Raw genomic sequence first — 21,101 nt, forward strand, 5'->3', positions numbered from 1 at the left:
ACATTGAAGTGTCGTAATCACTAAAAAAATATTTTTTTTTCCATTCAGAAAGACAATGACAAATCACTATGAACTGCAATTAGCTTGTCCTGATCTCGATTTTCTATGTACTTGAACATGCCATGTTCAGAATGTCACAACAGTGTTGTAATTACAAATGTACATGATGAGTGCCTTTGTCTCTCTTACCTTAGTGAGAGAATATTAAGATGTTTTGGGAATGAGGAAGGAGGGACAAAGCAAATAAGCAGAAAGTGCGTTATTTTTTTGACTATAAATCCTCACATGCCATGTTCAGAGGGTCATATTTAAAAATGGTACAGTAAATTTTCTTGTACTTCAGGATTTTGACAGTGCTGTACATTTCCGCTCTCACCTCGGTGTCAGAATTGTGAGATTTTTATAACCGGGGGGAGGGCCATAGTAATACAATAAGCAGAAAGTGCAATCACCTTTTCTCAGTGTAAGTTCGTGTAATTGTGAGTTTTTAAAATTGGTTTGCGATTTTCTGAAACATATTCCATACAAAAATACAATCTGGACAGTCACTACTTATTTGGATATTCCCTTTCACTGAGGATGTCTACAGTATTCCATCGAGATTAGTACTAACCGAAGAGAGCCACCCACAGGCAAAAGACGACATAACATCACTGCATCAGCATTTAAGGTGGAACGAAAAAAGCGAATAAGAAACTGGCGAATAAAACAACGTCAGCCTCGTGTAAAAATTTGGCTTTTCAGGATCGTCATCTCAAAACCTCCCAGTAAACGAATAGAAAATTGCTTAAGTGAATCAAAAAAAGGCTGTAATCCAATAAAGTTGAAGTTTAAAGTACTGCAAATGTATCCGCTCTTACAATTTGTTTGACAATTTTCATTTAAAACGTTCTGTTTGGAAAAAGTGTGCTTTTTAGGGTTAGGATTAAAATAAGCACTACCCTTTGGATTCACTTATTATCGGTTTCTTTTAGAAACAAAATGTAAGAGGTTAGTATTTAGAACGTGTTATTTTTTCTCTTCAAATTTCGGACTGCAACTGTAATGTGAATAGCGATCCAGGTCCAGAAAACAACTGAAACTATGTGAACTGATATGGTGGGTGTTACATTTCTGGATATTTAAATATTTTTATGCTTAAAATACTTAACACAATAACACAATAATAGAATTGCAAATAATGGCAACCTCATTATAAGACAGGGACACTGATTAAAAACCAAAGTTAAAACATAAAATTACTAATAGTCACTCAGGATTTATGACATCATTTTAAAGAAAAATCTAGTAGTGCTTTGTTTTCAATGTATTCTTTTTGGACACTAAAAACCTCTTCCGAACGGAGTTTGGGTACCTACATTAACTGAAGCTACATATTTAAATTATTTGAATGAAGAAAACAAGAAAACCAACTGTGGAAGGTTTGTGCAATTTATGTTTATTAGGCAGTTCTTGTACATATGATTTTAAACACTGTAAAGTAAAACTTACATTGGGCAAACATGTAGGGTCCCTTTACATTAAAATTCATGAAAGCAATTAAGACACATACAGAGTCCAGATAATGCTTATGTAACTGGTCCCCTTTCTGAATTAATCCATTTAAAACACTGCCATCGTACAAAGGTAAAAAGGGAAAATACCATGCTGTAAAGAAATTCAATTCAAATCAAGTAGTTCTCTTAAGAGGGCAAGTTATACCTTTAAAAAAACAAAATCCTTTTAAATTAAAAAATGTAAAGTCGGGGAGAATTATCAATGCTTTGTATTTTGAAGTAACCAAATGTTTAAAAAAATCTCTCAAATATTTAAATTACGGTGGATATATAACAAAAACTTCAAGCAAGAAAAATTATACCAATTGAGTACCTGTGGCCATTTCTGGATGTAAGAATTAATATAGATCACTTTCAGCCCCATTGAATTCTGGGAATGAACACTTTACTTCCCCTTCCACTGATACATATCTGATCAACAGTTTGTATTAACAATAAGGCAGCTGCTATGCAGACCTGTAATTATTAAATGGCTGTCCTAAGTAGCTGCTGCTTTCTCACCACTGCAGGAGAGCCAATAAAACACTTTCACTTTATATGCACCTTAGACACCTAATGAATTTAGTGGATATTAAAACAAAATGTTTAAAAAACACAAATCTGAATGATCAATTTCTAAAAACGTGTTTTTGGCATCAGTTTAATAAGAAGACAATGCGTGCACAGTTGTTACTGAACTCTAAATCAAGTGCTACTAAGCTTAAGAGTGGGCATGTTACATCATTGGTTCCTTCTCCTGCCATCATAAAATCTATCTTTAGGTAGGAACACTCTGAGAAAATATCAGTATCGCTTGTTTTAAAACTGTTCTATTAACAAAACTGTTAAGCCTGTATTCAGTGCATTTTCTTTTCAGAAATGTTCTTCTGTGAAGCTACCATCTATAGCCTTTCTATGACGAATAATGGTAGTTCAGTTCAATGCTAGAAGATTGGCACACTGGAAGCACAGGCAGTCTGAACCACAGCATCTTTCAATGTCTTTTCTTCCAGAATTTAAACTAAAAAAGTGAAAGAAAGTAAAACGAAACTCTGAATTTCCCAAAAGTGAAGTCTGGGCTACCCAAGGTAAGAAAACCTACAGAATTCTGAAGTTATATATCACAGTTTGCCTGAAAATGTTGTAAATACCAATAAGTAATATAGTTCAAATGCTCATATCAAACCAAATCTTTAATGATTAAACCTAAGGTAAAATAAACTAGATAAATGGGCATCAATATTTAAACCTGATAGTGACAAATTTTACAATTCAAGCAAAAATGGCTTAATTGATCTTTTTCAAAGTTAACTTCTTGGAAGCAGTCTATGAAAATGATTTAGCCATGCCTGAATTTAGCAAATACCTGTCAAACTCCACTGTACAGACTGAAATTTTAACAATATTATGAAACATGGAATATTGGGTAAAATAATCAACCTATTTTAATGCTCACATTGGTATATCCTTTGATTTTACCCTAATGAAAAAAAGCTGACCAAAAATTTTTATAAGACTGAAATAAAAAGTGAAGACTTTCAAACAAAAAAGTAAATGGATTAAAATGGGAAATCCAGTTATATAATTAAAAATATGCTAAATTTAAAAAAAAAATCACAATTCCAAAGTCCATATACACTATAATCCATAATTTCAACAGTATCTAGGATCCCCACATAAAGCAGTGATAAATATATCCAGATTCAAATTTGCATTCATCATATATAAAAAATTTGGGGACATACATATGCAAATTAAGAAACATCTATTACAAAATGGCAAACGAATGAATTAAGTTGAATTTTTAAAAATCAGTCCTTAAGTTATACCAGAGCAAAAGAAATGTTTTGTGGAGAATTGCACAATTGTGTTCTTCCCCAGTGAAATTCTATTTTATGCATTCTTCTGCAAAATGCATACAGCACATTGTGCAAGTTGGGCACTGGTATTCTAGTCTTCCAATCGAGATACTAGAGCAGCAGGTAGGAACGTGTGCAAATTTGCTTCCTGCATTTAATTCTAGAGCTCCTGCAGGCAAATTATTTTATAAAATAAACAGGGATTTAACATCACTGAACACAGTACAGTTAGATTATGCTCCTCATTGTGCCAATGCAAGGGTGGAAAAAGTCAAATGAATTTGGGGGTTACACAATTCAACTAAATGAACAACAAGAATGAAAATTAATTTTAAAAACTCCTAATTTACTATAAAGTGGCTTAGCAATCACTGTTAATGTTCCCTCCCCAAGCAAGCCCTTTCACAGGAGCTAACTTCATTAAGTTCCATTAAAGGTCTCCATCCATGTGGGAAGCATTAAGCCATGAATCGTTGCATGCTTATTGCTATAAAGACACTCAAAGGCTAATGCCAAAAATTATCGTGCAAGTATTTTTATGAGATTAGCACACATCTCAAAAAACTCTATAGTATGGCTCCCTGGTCTTGGAACAGTGTCCCCACTTGTGGAGTCCGCTGATGATGTCAGCGATGATGTCAGAGAGCCATCCGAGCCTCGGGCAGGTGGGTCCCCCTTAGAGAGAGAGTCCCCCTCCACCTCATTCTTCAGAGACGTCCGGTAGTTCCCGACAGAGCCTGAGCGGTGAGGGGTAGCTGTCCCAGATTTCACCTCTGTCACTTCATCTAACACGGGAAGGATGACAGGAGAGTTTAGAATTGCTTATTAACCCGGTTTTCGAGGACAAATATTTTTATTCCAAGTAGCAACAGGAAGAGATCTATGTAGAAAGTGAGCCTTATTCCAGGTGATGCCTCCCACGTCCACATTATGATAAAGGATGTTGTGGAACAAGAAATATATATTTTTCCACTCATGCATTTGTTAAGGAGATTGGCACATTTAGATTACTAAAAAAGCAACTGTTGCTCACACACTTGACATAGGTTTTCTTGCATGTACTCGGTCATGGTGAAGTGCCGACAACCGTCCACAGACAAGTTGGCAAGTGAAGACTACTAAACCTCAGGAGAAAATTGAGAACTCCATTGCCTATTGCATGTTCACAGTTCTTTTAGAAAAAATGTCATAAATATATATAAAGCAACAAGTCCAATTAATAAAAGTATTGACTCTTTAATGACTAAGAATGTGAACAGTTAATAACTGTGCCAACATTAATATCCTCACCCTAGCTACGGAATCTGTCCAGGTCACTTCCACCAAGACCTTCAACTACCTTTGAAACTTTCTTCTTCCTGAACCTTTTCAGAGAAAATCTTAATGTTGATGAACAATAACTACTTTTTAATGTTTTCTTCATTTGGCAATATTTTTTAAATCTGTCTACACAAGGTCAACATCTTCTCATGTTATGTAGCGTTAAACTGAAAACGTACTAGCTAGAAGCGTTTGCCTGAGTCATGCTGAAAACAAAAGAGAGTCTTCAGACGCATCTAAAAATGTATATTAAACACTGCAGATAATTGTAATAAAAAACCTCCCTGCTGTTATTCACATACCATCGATGCTACGGAAGTCTAGGAGGTAGGTCCTGCTATCAACCTGGTAGAGCTGAAGACTCATCTTGGTATACATTCCCGTCACTGGGTTCTTTCTTCGCACACGAAGATAATATGGGTTCACAACCTAGGGAGTAATAAGGAAAAGAGTGCATGAGATATCGGTAGGAAGCACCAAGCACCAGGGTATACTTGGCAAATGTCCTTTGGTGCGGTGTTGCAGCCAGTGTGGCAGGTAAGTCAGCATTTTTCTGGAAATGCAGGGGACAGGGAATTATGTCCCGAAATTATTTCCCGAAACTTAAACATGCTGGTACAAAACTATTATGGAATGTCAAAACTTTCAAAGTCTGTGTCCAGATCAAAAGAGGAGCAAAGTGTTTGATCATATCCCTATGCACAGATACTTGGAGGTAGTGGAAAAGGAGGCTGACAAGTACAACAAATGGAGGAGCACCCTGCGAGTGAAATTTAGCCTCAGTTCTCTGACTACAAAGAGACAGAGATCACACTGGTTCTTGTGTTACAGCCACTGTCATTCACTATGATAAAGACCCAGAAGAATCACAGCTGGTCTCATTCAATCTCCAAATATTTAAACTGTTCAATTGCAACAAATCCCAATATAGATCACAGTTAACTGACCCACATCTTGGCTCCACACTGCAAAACGCAACAATTACACTGGACTTTCATTTGTTATTAATTAATTAATGAATTGCTGACACTTATATGGTGCTTTTCTGGACACACCACTCAAAGCACTTTACAGGTAATGGGAACTCCCCTCCACCACCACCAATATGCAGCATCCACCTGGATGATGCAACGGCAGCCATAGTGCGCCAGAACGCTCACCACACATCAGCTATCAATGGGGAGGAGAGCAGAGTAATAAAGCCAATTCATATATGGGGGTTATCAGGAGGCCATGATTGGTAAAGGCCAATGGGGAATTTGGCCAGGACACCGGGCTTACACTCCTACTCTTAAAGAAAAACACCCTGGGATTTCTAATGACCACAAAGAGTCAGGAACTCGGTTTTATGTCTCATCCGAAGGACGGTCACTATATTGGAGCATTAGGACCCACATAGACTGCAGGGTGAACACCCCCTGCTGCCCCCACTAACACCTCTTCCAGCTGCAACCTTAGTTTTTCCCAGGAGGTCTCGCATCCAGTTACTGACCAAGCTCACACCTGCTGAGCTTCAGTGTGTTGCCAGTTGTGAGTTGCAGGGTGATATGGCTACTGGCTATTACAAAAGAGTGAACAATTGTAATGTGCTCATTAAGCAAAGAGTATGATAAAAACCTGTTTGAATGGCTTTAATGCTTATTGTATTAATGCCTCTCAATGCCTTGCAAAAGTATTCACTCCCTCTTCATGATCTCCCATTTTGTTGCATTTCAAATGATATAAAACCATTTTAAATTGTATATTTAAATGTACGTTTTGAATTTAAGCCAAAAAGTCCTAATTTTGTTTCCTCTGACTACAAAAACCTTTGCCACATATTTGTATCACTTATATGTTTTGTTGAAAAATTCAAACTCCATGTGGGATTTGAGATTCCAGTCTGCCATACAGGCAGCTTTGCAGAGTGACTGAGAAATTGCTGACTCATGGATGTTTTCTCTCACCTCTTTCACAATCACTATTGACCTTATTGGCGAGATTCCTCCAGTTTCCTCTCCACCTGGCTGAACATCTGGAGGGATATCCTTATCTAGGCTATCTATACTCCTTCCATTACATGATCAACTTCACCATGCTCAGAGATATCCAGTGTCTTTTTTTTTTAATGCCCCTTCTCCTGATCTGCGCTTTTCTACAGTTTTATGTCTCGCATATTTTTAAATGCTCCTGTTGTTTGTGGTTGAATCTTTGTTTGAAATTCACTTTCTGACTGAACGACATTCAGTTGAATGCCACAGTAAAGGGGATGAGCAATCAACATTTTAGTTTTAGATTTTTCTTAACCGCTTCTGATTAAGATTTGTGTTCTTTCATCTATAGAAGTTGTCATTTCGAGTGTTTCGATTAAAAGTATTCCTTTTAAATATGTTCCAGTTCAACTGATTTTATGAAGTCTATATTAGTGACATTTTAAATGCATCAAAATCCGACATACACACAAACACTTTGTTGCCATTGTGTTAATTTCTAAATTTTAAAGAATAGTAAAACATCACTGTTCAGTGTTTTCAACAATATTTTCTTCATGAATACTATTTCATTTTCATTATGGTCTAGATAAAAAAAAACATTAAATTCTGCAATGAAAAATGCAAACTCATTTAAAACAAATACCATCATTTTTATCAAATTAAATACTGAAGAAATCTTGTTAATGTTTTAGAAAGGATGTACAGCTGGATTGGCAAATAAAACACCAAAGGACTAGAAAGTGTGTAGAGCTGCATTTCTATCATATACCTTCCACTCGTAGTCTAGTTGCTTCATTGCTCTGCAAACTTCTGCCATGATGTCAGTGGGCCGACTCTGACTTCTGATACCCAGATGCCATTTAGCTCTGCGCACACCCTGGTGCTTTGACTTCTGTGGGTTTAGCTCATCCAGTGTGTGGCGTGACCTCGGTGGCACTTCTGCAACCAAGAAAGGTACTCGTTCTGGGTGAGGCTTCGCTGCTGCTAAGTGGTGCTCATCCAGGAATGAGTCAGGAGGACTACTGGCCAAGTAGAAGTCCTTGGCCTCATCCATGATCCTGCGATTGTCTATAATGAGGTGATAGGCCACAGCCAGAGGGTCCTGGTGATTCCGACTGTACAAGCAGCTCAGAACCTCCTCTTCAGCACATTCAAATTTCTCACAGACCTCCTTCAGAGCCTCATCATCAATCATGGTGTTGCTATAGGCCGGGTCTTCAGGAAACAAGTATTTAGGGAGGTCCTGTTTGAACCATTCATCTTCGCTGCAAGACAGGAGATAGAAAAGTTTTTTAAAATATTTTTAGTGGTAATGTGAACCTTGGCTTTTATATATGATGACAACTAATTAAAAAAAACTCGTAACACATTTGATTAAACTAAAAAAAAATCCCTACTTAGCATGACATTAAGGTTCTTCTCAATGAATAACCCCGCATCTCAATGGACAACTGTTGCACAGTGACACTCCAGCATTCATAATGTACTTACCGAATGTCCTTAATGGTTGCCCTTTTCATAGGATCCACTTGCAACATGTGCTTCAGAAGGCTGATTACAGAGGGGTTCAAGTACTGTGGCGTGTAGAAGATGCCATCGCAGATCTTCTTGAACAACGTTGGCACGTGATCATCATCAAATGGGAGTGTCCCACAGAGCAGGGCGTAAAGAATTACACCACTGCTCCAGATATCTACCTCTGGACCAGCATACAACCTGAAAGAGGATGATTATTGCTATATGTTGCTTCCATATGTATTCCTCTGATAGGATATATCAAAAACAGTTATGTACAAAAAACAGACTTCAAATAATTCAATCTAATCAATCTGCAGTACAAATGCATAACAGTTTGAGTTTGAAATGCAACATGGTTATAGCACACATTACCTTCCATTACTTAAGCTTTATTAATCACACTGAATGAAACCAAAGAGCCCTGTCCCAATTCACTCAAAGTAATGCTTTTGTACTATGTAGACCCGTTTTTATTCCAGCAATTTGCCACTAATCAAAAAAGTGGAACCAGCTGAAACAATTTAAGATGCACACAAAAACAAAGACCACAAGCCATAAATGATGAAATGGAAATTCACAGACACTTTCCTCCTTGTTTCATCCTTAAGTTAATTTTATATTTGTGTTCTTTCCATGTAGGGATCACGTTCTGCTGCCAAAATCTATTTACACCACAGAAATAACAAAGAAACTTGAGCAATACCTTCCTGAAATGACTTCTGGAGCAGCATAGTTAGGAGAACCACAGCTAGTTCTCAAAAATTCACCATCAGACATCATGTTTGACAGACCTGCAAGCGCAAACACCAGGAAGAAGAAAATAATAAACTACGACAATTCACATACAAACACCCTAATTTAATTGTATAAAGCATTCTATAAACTGTATAACATTTTAAACCAATGAAAAAAGAGGTGACAAATCTACATTATATGAAGAGCCTTGCAACAACAAAATAAAATCTTCAAACGTATGTAACTTTGTTCTTAACACTTAAATTGTGCAATTTAAATAAAATCATTCCCCAGAAGTGTCAATTCTCCACTGACATTTCTCTTTTTACACTACATTTTCTACAAGGAAATGACCTGTATTTAATAAAAGATAATAAAAATAAGTTAAAAGGTTGCCTTGAATGAGTGACAAATAATTAGAATATAACATGTCAAAACCATTAACAAAATATAAAATATGTAGGGAAGAAAACTGGATTCTAAAATAGCTGTATGTTGTACAGTAACCACTAATTTGGCAACCACAGAATTTGAGCATACTTGGTTTTCATTGTGCAACCAGATTTGGCAACTGTGCACAAAAGATTTTAGTACATGCAGTTTCAAATGTAGAAGCCATGGAAACCGACTAAACCAGCTGCTTACGCAAGGGGTTGTGTCCCTGTATCTCGTCCTCTATTTTGGTTTATTTTCCCATCTGTATGCTCTGTCTGCTGCACACTTAATGGCATATGAATATTGTTCAGGTACAGCCAAAGTCCTCAGTGAAATAAGTAAACTCCATAGATGATAAAGTATTTGCTAGATGAACCTAAAAAGTGTTCATAGAGCACTAATTTGTAATATAACAGAACACAGAGCATTGTTAAGTACTGTCAAATACTGTACTAAGTGACATATTGATCTGTTCTCAGATATTCCAGCTTCCCATTGGGTTACACAGATTAATACATTAAAGTGGGCTACCTCACTTGACCTCATTGCAAAGTTTAATTTTAAACATGCTTGAAAACAGAGCATTTAGGTCTGCTTTTCTGAGTTTAAATGTTGAAAATCTAGAGGAATTAAATTATTTGCTTTGATACAATTCAGTACATAGAAGTCCTATCAACAGTTTGCTTGGACAATACTTTTGAAAAGCATTGCTTCTACATACTTTTGAACTAGTTTACGTAGATCAACAGGCGTATCGTAGAAATCTTAGAAAAATCTAAGAAATATTACAAATAACAGACAACAGGGGTAAAAAAAATGTCTTCTTGTAAAGGACAGCGTTAACATTACAGGAAATAGTGCTTTCTCGGATTCTCAGCAAAGGTTCTGGCTGCTTACCAAAATCTGCGATTTTTGCATTCATTTGTGCGTCCAGCAACACATTCTCTGGTTTGAGGTCTCTGTGCACCACCATGTGTCTATGGCAGTAATCCACTGCAGAGATGATCTGCTGAAAGAGCCGTCTGCTCTCCTTCTCATCAAGCTACGATCACAAGTAACAAGATTGGGAACCACAAATTATACCGTCTCCCAATTAGATTGAAAACCATACAAAAATATCTAAATATACTTGTGCTGATAAAGACTAACAAAATGGTCACTTTTTCACCTGTAGAGAAAAAATCCAAGACTGTTTTAGTATTCTGAATTAGTGCAGCAGGTGTTACACTGGACAAGTAGAAAAAAACACTTCACTGCAAACATGTCTAAAGTACTTGACCAATTGTGTTAAAATGTGATTTTTACTTTAATTCTATACCACAATTTTTAATCGCATATTCTTTTCTCAAATATGCCAGAGAATAGAATAGTAGAATCAATATTACTCTTTTTGGATAAATTTATTCTGTGCTTCAACTTAAAATGTCAATGATATGATTATTTGGTTCAGTCTTGTCACCCTTTTTATTGATGAATACTTCATTAGCAATGTTCAAATCAGTAGGTATTAACCACTTTGAGACACTGGTCGAAGACCTTTTTTTAAAGACCTATAAATAACACCTTGTTTTTTCAAGTGCAATTAACAGAATGCCATCAAGCCCTGGAAATATATTCATCTTAAATGCTTCCAGTACCTGTGACACTTCTGTCTTTATGCTAAAATTAATTAACATGGAAGTGTCTTTTCTTAGCCAACATGTTGTCTATTCCTTCTTTTGTGAACACAAAATTGAAATTGTCACTTAATATAATCAGCAACATCCTTAGCATCATCAAAGATTTAAACTTAAAGACTACATGTAGTTCCTTATTTTCTTTTCTTAGTGTGCTTGATAAGTTGGCAATGCTGTTTTTAAGGCCTTGTGAACTGGAAAGCATTATATGTGAAGGGATTTCTAAAGAAATACATGCACATCTATATTTTATTTAAATGATAATAGATGTGGGGAGTGGAATACATTACAACGTATTAAAGCAAGTGTACTGAGATTGGGAAAAGGGTAAGAAACACTATTAGGGATGCAATGATGCCAAAATGTAAATGAAAGGTGTGATTTTTCTTTTGCTTTAAAGTTTAGTTCAGATTGTAAAATACAGGACTCCAAATAGCTTATAATGAAATAAAGTCATTGTAACTGCAAATCTTAACATAAAATTTATTACATCAACATTAGTACCTGATGGTATAGTACATTCTAGAACTTATACCACAAGCCATGCAGCAAATATATATATATACAAATGTCTATGTTAAAAGTTTAAAAAGTCACATAATAAAGGCCTCACAAAGAGTATTTCATGGCAATATATCATACAGAAAATGATATGTGGTGTGATTTCTCTTACCTTCCCATTTTTACAGATGTAGTCAAACAGCTCTCCACCAGAAACATATTCCATCACCATGAAAATATCTGTTGGTGTGCTAATTACTTGATACCTGTAACATTAAAGGTTTTCTACTTTTTACACTGACTTCACATATAATATTCACAATTTTAAAACTTTATAGTATACTACAGTATATAGGAAGTATTTGAAAAAGCAAAACATTTGCCTAAAAACATTTGGTTAAGTGTTAAAACTATAGTATACAGTTATGAATACACCAAAAGAACGTTTATTACACTAAACCCTACAGAATTAATTCATTAACATTGAAAGTGAAGTTAATTTTCATCAGGTGAGGTATAAACCAAATGAAAAAATATGGTACAAACCAATTTAAACATAATTTAAGACAGAATGGAAAAAGAAGCAGAGTTTGTTTGGGTAGCTGTAAGAGTGTCTTACAAGTAATTCAGTTACTTGTTTTATCATAAACCGCTTTTAATTTGGGAGAATTTCTGTTTTCTCTGTTAAAAACAACTTTGGAATCTAGTCACCTGAGAAGGAATAACCAGGGAAAAGCTAGTTTAACTAAACTCATTTTGGTTTACATTAACTGTAACTCAATAAAAAAAGATCTCACAAGCGAACTATTTTAAGTGGAAACTGAAAAACCACTCTCACGATGTTAAACATTGTTTTAGCTAATGATTAGGTAATACAATGCAGGACTTACAGTTTAATTATATGCGGATGTCTGAATAGCTTGAGATTCTGGATTTCCCTTCGAATCTTTCCCACGACATCCAGGCTACGGATTTTCTGCCGGTTGAGAATCTTTACAGCCACTTGGTGCTTTGTCAGTTCATGCTGTCCAACTGAGAGGGAGGGAAAAAGGATCACTGGGTGATCAAACATAAACCTCTAACTATACATGTATTTATACAAAATCTGTTTTTGTTTCATGTTTTTGAGTACAACACTAAGTGTTTTGGTAAAAAAAAACATCTCTGTGATCAGAAAAAAAGAGAAGAAAAAGAAAAAATAAGTCTAAGCTCAGCGGCCACACAGTGGTGCAGTGGTTAGCAGTGCTGCCTTGCAGTTCTGGGACCCCGAGTGTGGGGTTTGGCAACCCCACATTACAAAAACACACTGATAAGTTAATTGGTTTCTGCGAAAACTGGCCCCAGGTGTAAATGTCTGTCTGTCTGCCTTGCAATGGACTGGTGTTCCATCCAGGGTGCATGCCACCTTGCAGCCATTGCTTGCTAGGATAGGCTACAGCTTCACCACGAATGTGTATTGGAAGAAGTGGTAAGAAAATGGATAAATGGATCTTAGCTCTGTGGAAGGAAGCAGTCCAGGCATTTCCACAAAAGGTGACATCTTCTGACTGAGATGCTGAATCTAGCAGGACTTGCCTAGAACTTTGCTTATAGGCTAAACAAGGAAACAACCTCACGCCAACTTCAAGTCCAAACAAGGGGGATTCCAAATTCATAATATGTGCCCTCATCAGCAGTATTCAAATATACATTAACTGGCACTAAAATTCTGCAAACATTCAGAAAGCGGCATTTATTATGGTTCACTCACCTCAGGTGAGGACTCGGATTACATAACCAAATTGAAAACAAAAGTTAATATTTGCTTCCGAGATGAACAAGAAAAATGTTTTTGGTCAACAGAATTTGCAGTTATTCCTCCTTCACTAAAAACATGGAAGGGCCAATCACAATACCCGACTCACCACTGTGACCCCTATCCTAGCATTGGGGAAGATCAGATACAGAATTTACTGATAACAGAGCAAAGTGACAGGTGCCACACCAGAGACAAGTACTGTAAAACAAGTATCACCAGTTTTAATCATGTAAATCACTGTAACTGAACAATTCAAATAAAATAACCCTTCTTTGACAATCTATGCAACCAGAAACTTGGATCAGATTTCAAAATTAAAAACTAGCGCAGAAAGAAAAGTTTCTAGTTCTAGGGTATTTTAATTACTTACAAAGTTAACCTCCTCTGGCAACACAGTGTTCTTTTCTTTAAGGTCCAAATCATGGACAGCAGTTGCAGTAAAATATAATCGATACAGTATTCTGGCATTAGTACACCACAGAAACAAGTAAGGGTTAATTCCATTAAGAAAGAAGGAACAATGTTTCGGTTGTGGAGTCTTCTTCAGCTGTATCCTATTATAGCCAGCACACACTGATGCGGCTCCACACTTGAAAACTAGTGTACAATGGACATTTGTCAAACAGCCATGGAAATTCACCTGTTAACCAAAAAAGTGCATCATTGCCGATTCATGTGCTCTTCAAGATTGGCAATCTAACATACTTCAGAGACCCCAAAAAACAGCCACACGAGAAACAAACTAAAATTTTAAACAGAATGCTTGCACTTAACACAATAATCCAAAAAGAATACAACAAATCAAGTAACAGGAAAACATGTTGGCTAAATCTGTATTCCAATCTGTGCTCATTTAAGCATGCAATTGAAGAGGCTTTGTTTACAATTTTCCAGTCCTACATTGTCTAAGACAAAGCATATGGCACTCAACAGGCTCTAATGATTCAAGCGGTTCAACACAAGCAGAATTCTACCAACACAGCAGTGTGCTGCCAAGCAGCATATAACCAGAATCTGCTTAAGGTAGCAGAAAGCATATAATTCATAATTTCCCATTTTTAAAACGAGCTTTTAAAGCATAATCTTTACCTGAAGACCAAACTCACTCTGTGCATAAATTAAAAAATTAAACCATTAACAATCTTGATTATAGATCAATTAATTCACTTTTAAATAAGTTATTTAATAAGTATTTACAGGTTTCTCAAATAACCAAAATTAAATGAAGTATTAAAAGTACATTTTCTTCACCTCAAAAAATAGTTAATTATTGAAGTACTTTTGATTGAATAAAAGTACTTTAGAATGTTCATTTTAGAACAAAAAGTCAGTCTCCTAGAAATATCAGACTGCTTGCTTTTCTTGAATTACAGAAAACACTAAGCTCTCTTACACATCATTCTGGAAGTATGGAACAGGCTGCCGGGCCATACTGTTGAAGCCGATATCTTGGTTGATCTCAAGAAAGGGCTGGATGAGATTCAAAGATATTTAAAAACCAAAGGAGCTGGATAAATCCAACTCTGACATTCTTGCATTCTTAACTTGAGAGGAAAGTCTCAAATGAAAATTTAAATACCTATGTTTTACTGTTCTATTCAGTAATTACATTTTATATCTCCTTATTAGATCATGTAAAAAAAAGAACTTTAGGAAAATAGTTTAGAGAAAGCTTGAAACTGTTTATATTGTCTTTGTATGCTTAATGGTTCTAAAGAGAAACTCCATAAAGAGTGAAAGAATGCTGAGGTAAAGCCTAGTCAAAAAACATAAGTGCTTTCAATTAGCCAATAAATTCTTTAAAATGTACTGTGTATTCACATCCCTGCCCTCATTTGTTTTTGTGCCACACAACTGGTGCTGCTGCAAGTGTAAAAAAAAAATGCACTGTAGTTTAGGTTTTAGTGGCTCCTATAAAATAACAAAAAAAAAACCAAATCAGTCCAGAACATCTATGACTCAGCATTGCAGCCTTTTGAACTTTTTTCCACAACTGCCGCTGGATAGGTGTGAATACTGCAATACATGAAACCAACAGAGATTGATCGACGACACTCATTTCACTTTGCTCCACAACAGAGTGAAATGAGCATTTTAATGAGCATAAAGTTCATTTGTAAACCTAGCATATACATGACACAACACAACTCTGGAAACCCGTCTTGTCAAAAAACAAAATTGCAGAAAATGTCACTGAGAAATTTCAACCGATATTAACATTCCTGCAGCATCCTTCAGAGCAGATGAAATCCTTACTGCGGTAAACTGTACTATGCGCTGTATTTTGTTCAATACCATTTGAACTAAAAACACAAAATGGAACCGGATTCCAAATCATGACATCTTATGAAGAAATCACCATCTTGTCACGTGACTGATGAACTCGCACTCAGTCTCTCCTGATCGGCCAAAAGCAAAACATCTGTCAAAGCAGAAGACGTTAAACCACAAAAACAGCAGGCATACAGGGGAACAATTCAGCATAAAACTGAAAACACATCTTCTTGTGTATGCTGAGCTTTAAATGCTTAAACAGCAAGCAAAGTGGGTTATCAGACCTACTGCAATGCACATCCTGCTAGTGCTTCCAAGGGCACTATTAGACTTCATTATGTTCAAAACCCAGCCTCTAGAATCTTAGCCAGATAGGTTTCACATGAATATCACTCCTGCTCTCGCCTTTCTGCTTTGGCTCCTAATCAACAAAAAGTATTAAAACAATCACTTCTTTCTACCTTAAAGATTTCCTGATCTACACTCTCAAGAGCTCTGCTCGCTGAATGTCCCCATGACAAGCCACCACACTGGGCTATAGGACTTTTCAACACAAACACACCAAAACTGTGCAACAGCCTAACTGATAATCTCTCTCCATTCAAGGTCTTCAAAACAATTTTGAAACATTTCAAGCTAGTGCTTCCTATACAACCACTTTTTACTTTCTGTGCCTCAACATGTTCCGTCTACCAATGCTTCTGCTGATTTGTAATCTCTACTGTAAAGTGCATACCGATGTCAGGCCATTAAGGGTGCAACACAAAATATTAAATGAGAAATATAATCAGAAAACAACTGTCTTCTTGTAGACAACACCTCCACAAGTAAACTAAGCCAATTACCAATACTCTTCTGCAGAAATAAATTTTTACATGTAAAAAATGTATTAACAAAGACAGTGCTAGTTACTTGGTTGATTTGATGGTTACCACAAGCCTATGCAGTCTACTTAGGAAGGAGGTGGATGTCATATCTTAAATACTGTCACTTTAAAGAGTTTTACACTGACTACAGCAGCAGTTAATTTGGTCCACTGTTAATCTAGTTCATTGTTAAAACATAGCACCTTATATAATGTGAAGGTCTCAGTAATACTAAGGTGTTGCTTAATGCATGTTGTTCTAACATTCACTGCGGAACCCTGCTTTGGTAACCTTAATGCACACAATAAAAACAGACTGAGCAGGATTGTGAAAGGAGCCGGCAAAATCACTGGTGCACAACAGCTAGAGCTGTCAGACATCTACGTCAAACAAACAGTGCAGAAGGCCAATATAATCATCGTCATGACCACCCCTTACAACAATGCATCTGAGCTCCTTTCATCTGGGTGTCCATTTAGATTAAAAGTAGTGCAACAGTTATCCTTTATTCCCACAGCCATTAACCTACTTAATTTGGACAATTGATTGTATATTTATATTTCTTTTTCCTTTATCATCATACATGTACAATTCTTATTAGTAAATTGGTTAATGTTGTGTTAAATCTATTGTGTGTTTTGTATTGTCTGTTATCTGCCTGCAAAGCAGATTTCCTGTCTGGACAAAAAGTAAAAACAAACACGTTTTTCACCCTAATGAGGAAGTAAACTAATACACAACCTACTATACACAGGCCAATACCCAAAGATGTCCAGAGGTTTGTCATGGAGCCATGGAGATTGCAAAACACAAAAACGTCTACTGTAACCTTTGAGTACAGGTTACAAAGCAGTCAGGTTGATCATTACTATTCAAAAAGGTAAAGGTAAAAAAGGTGTTGGACTCTTTCATGTTGTTGGATAATGCCCCACTAAACTGCCTAACACTTTGATCCATCCACAATCAACAGGAAGGAGCCTAAATCCACCCTGGACGGGACACCAGTCCATCGCAGACCAGACACAGATGCACACACTCATATCAATTTTCCCAGAAACCAATTATCCTGTCCAAAAACTTTTGTTAAAAGTCCCTTTGTAAATCTTAATGCTGTAGCACAAGCTAACTGTAGTAGTACATTGTACACCACAACTTACAGCATAAAAAACAGTCAGAAGCATTATCTTCAGTCTTTCAGCTGTCCTTGGTAAGCAAAACAGATATTCTTTAAAGGAATACAAAAACCCTATTGTGATTACTTTTTAATAATGACTAGGTGATGATGCAATCCCCAAGACCATGATAAATCTTCCTTGGATTAATCATTTAGGTTAATGCGCACAATTCATAAGGATTCAAGTGATAGTGTGAGCAGAGTAGGGGAATGCAATATGTAATTCTCCAAAAACATAGGCTATATACAGTATAAAACATTTTGAAACAGTGCATATTCATTATGACTAAGCTCTACTTAGGTTTCCCACCCTAAATTATAATTAAGTTGCTTGTTATATGCTAATTAACGTGTTTAATATAAGTGCTTGAGAAAGTTTTACGTAATGAGAATGTTCTAGTATTCAGGCCGATTGCTTTTAAACCAAAGCCAGTAGGCTACTTGGGATTAAAGAGCACCTCAGTTTTCACAAATCATCAGCAGCAGCACAAGTTAATGCTTCTCTGTTGATTATGTTGGGTGGCCTTCCATTTCTGCTGTTAGAATAACTGCTAACATCGCACAGTAATGTTGCCTCTTCAAAACAGCGTACAGGAAAAACATAAATATAAGTAAGACTTGGTCTTAAATATCTAAAACTATATGACATAAGGATGCAAAAACTGCCAGTAGAACACAAGCAGAAAAACCGAAGGCCATCTTTCCTGAAAACAACCCATTAGCCTAGCCTCATTTCATTCTTTCAAATCTACCAGTTTTAATGATTAAGTCATAATAATTTGTAAAAAAAACACTGAAAATTAACTGTCACACATTTAAGCCTAATTTTGAAAGTAAGTAATATTCTGCAGGGTTGTGCTCTGGGGTAAAATAAAAATAGACTTCACTGAAACAAATACAGGACAAAGACTCGGTTTCTACAATTTGAACAACTCCACATGCAACTACAGTTTTCAACACATAAACTAGAAGAAAATATACCTTTTACGAGCCGTGAGACACAACACTGAAACTAACAGATAAAGTTGTGATTAACAATGTCTCAGGGTAGCCATGGAACTGCCAATGGCTCAGGGTTGCCTTGGAAACATTAGATATAGCCCCCAAAGTCATACATAAATAAGAGAGAATCAACAAAGCGTTCCAGTTCACTGGACAACTACACTGGACAGGTAGTAAGTCAAAGCACTGCAGAGCAATTCAATGCTTGCTGCATACATTACACACAGGCCTTCACTAAGATAAGAATTTTAAGTGCTGAGTACATTTTGCCATCTCAGTTACTTGAAAATAGAAACCTTTTGCTGTCAAGGACATGTATAGAGAATTTAATAACTGAACATAAAAACTGACTTTTTGCTCAATAATGTACCCATGTCCAGCTCAATTCATAATCAAGATTTACATTAAATAAAAACCAGGTCTATAGACCCCAACTGTAACAGCATAACCTAGAAACGCTTTTGGTAGTCCAGACAATATTCATTTGAAATATTCAAAAAGTTGTTATATGTAAATTGAGAGTTGGTTTTATAGAATGCAATGTTGGCACAAATGAGGTTTACAAACAACAGAAAATGCAACTTCTCCACCATTGCAGAAAGCAAAGACTTGGTTATAAACCTTTCAGAAGAGAGTGATTCATATTCTATTTATATTAAGTTTTAATAGTAAATGAACTGAGAAAACTTACATTGCATAAGACTGAAAGTTCCAGACTGATTTTTATTTCATTAGCCTTAGCATTGTCATATATGAAATCTTCATTCAAAGAACATTTATTCATTTAGACCTCTCATGTAGTTTTTGAAAGCTTTCATGGAAATTCAAGATTGTAAATATCAACTAGACGCTCCTGTAATGTTATCCTTTAATAGTTTGTCTATATTAATAAAAGTAAAGATTATCTTTAATATATTTTTCAATTAAACTTTTAATAACCTAGTGAACCAGAGATGGTCGTGTCGCTTAAACATTTCAAGAACCATCAATATTCCAACTCCTTATTATTTGGCATAAAACTTAACATCAAAAGTGAATGCTGGAATCCAAAGTAGACTTTATAACGGTATTCTTTGAAATTTTCATCAACTTGCAAATAACCACGAATTATAATCAAGTCTAATGTGAATACCCTATGCAGTGCTAGTTTAATCATACTTAACTTTGATTTCGACTGCAAAAATTAAAGAGGTTATAACAGTCTACACCGTCTGTAAAAAAAAATCATTAAAAACCGCGTTAGATGTCAAACTTCTTCTTCGGCTTCTGCACCTGTATTTTCCATTAGAAATCAATATTTTCCGTTACAGAGTGACACAAAGATGCTACCGCAACTGCTCACACCACATTTTGATTATTTTTAAGATAACATGAAATTAACAACCTCTAAAACACCTACAGAAATTAAAAGGGTTCAAAAGTTTATTAAATTTAAGTTACGCATCTAGCCAAAACTAAAAACAATTTTAACTTGAGGAGTGGCGTGGCTTACAAATCACAGCTTAGTTTTGTCACTGACACTGTTTTAACGATTGGGAACGTTCGACTAAAAATGACATAAATTAGCCATTACTGACTTCACAAGGCTGAGACATCAGCCACTTAGCAAGCTAACATTTCATTAGAGGACAGGCAAAAAGAGCAGTAATCAATCAACACACAACTCCGCCAACATGCACATGAAAACGGTGCTATTTTCTTCTGGGAGTTTGAAGTGAACATGCACAGCAACAGATACTGCAAATTGCAACATGCAATGTTGTTCAGCAACTCTTCTCAGTGCACATAGGACAGCTGACTACTGCCTTCCTGTTTTAACCGCCTTTCCCATCCAGATATCCTGACCATCACATCATCACACTTACTTTTAACTTTTCCAAAGGTTCCTACACCAAGCGTATCCCCAAGAATGTAGTGTCCAATCTTCACTCTCCCTTCATGCTTCTGTTTATCCGTCGCCATCTTCCCGCAGAAGCCCTACCTGCGCTGCTGCAGGCAGACGGACATGACGCTGCATAAACAGGAAAACGGAAGTGCACGACGTCGGAAGTGACGTAAGAAGAGAGGCAATGGTGTTATTTTTTTACATAGCCCTCGAATTTCAAGCGGCTTGAAGTTGGGCAACACTTTTGCGTTGGTGTTTAACAGTTTTGAGAGCACCTGCACTGAGAACAGAGCAGACATTTCATATTACAATACTCAAATATATACAATATTTGTTTTCTTATATATAAGTATAATTGTACGAATTTATATAAATGAGAAGTGAATCTTTAATCTTTTGCGCGTTTTCTTAATTGAGGTGGGACATATATATACACTTATTTTTTAATTCAGTATTTTGACTGCTTATTAGGACTGAAAGCGCTGTACAACAAACTAGAACAGAAGAAGAAAGTGAAAAAGAAAAAGCACAGCAAATTAATTTAGTGAAA

At 36.1% G+C, this 21,101-nt stretch overlaps 1 protein-coding gene across 1 annotated transcript; it reads right to left on the reverse strand.

Annotated features, from left to right (window-relative positions):
- Positions 1–1,417: 1,417 nt before the first annotated feature.
- On the reverse strand, positions 1,418–20,681 carry prkaa1 (protein kinase, AMP-activated, alpha 1 catalytic subunit). Its single transcript, XM_006627112.3, has 9 exons — positions 20,532–20,681; positions 12,443–12,584; positions 11,725–11,818; positions 10,273–10,417; positions 8,909–8,996; positions 8,179–8,403; positions 7,457–7,952; positions 5,017–5,143; positions 1,418–4,179 (listed from the first exon to the last, which is right to left on the reverse strand). Exons 1-9 carry the CDS (start codon positions 20,626–20,628, stop codon positions 3,914–3,916), a joined length of 1,680 nt encoding a protein of 559 aa, XP_006627175.1. The 5' UTR covers positions 20,629–20,681; the 3' UTR covers positions 1,418–3,913.
- Between the last annotated feature and the right edge of the window lie 420 nt (positions 20,682–21,101).

Source organism: Lepisosteus oculatus, chromosome 3 (assembly GCF_040954835.1).
Source record: "Lepisosteus oculatus isolate fLepOcu1 chromosome 3, fLepOcu1.hap2, whole genome shotgun sequence".
NCBI lineage: Eukaryota > Metazoa > Chordata > Actinopteri > Semionotiformes > Lepisosteidae > Lepisosteus > Lepisosteus oculatus.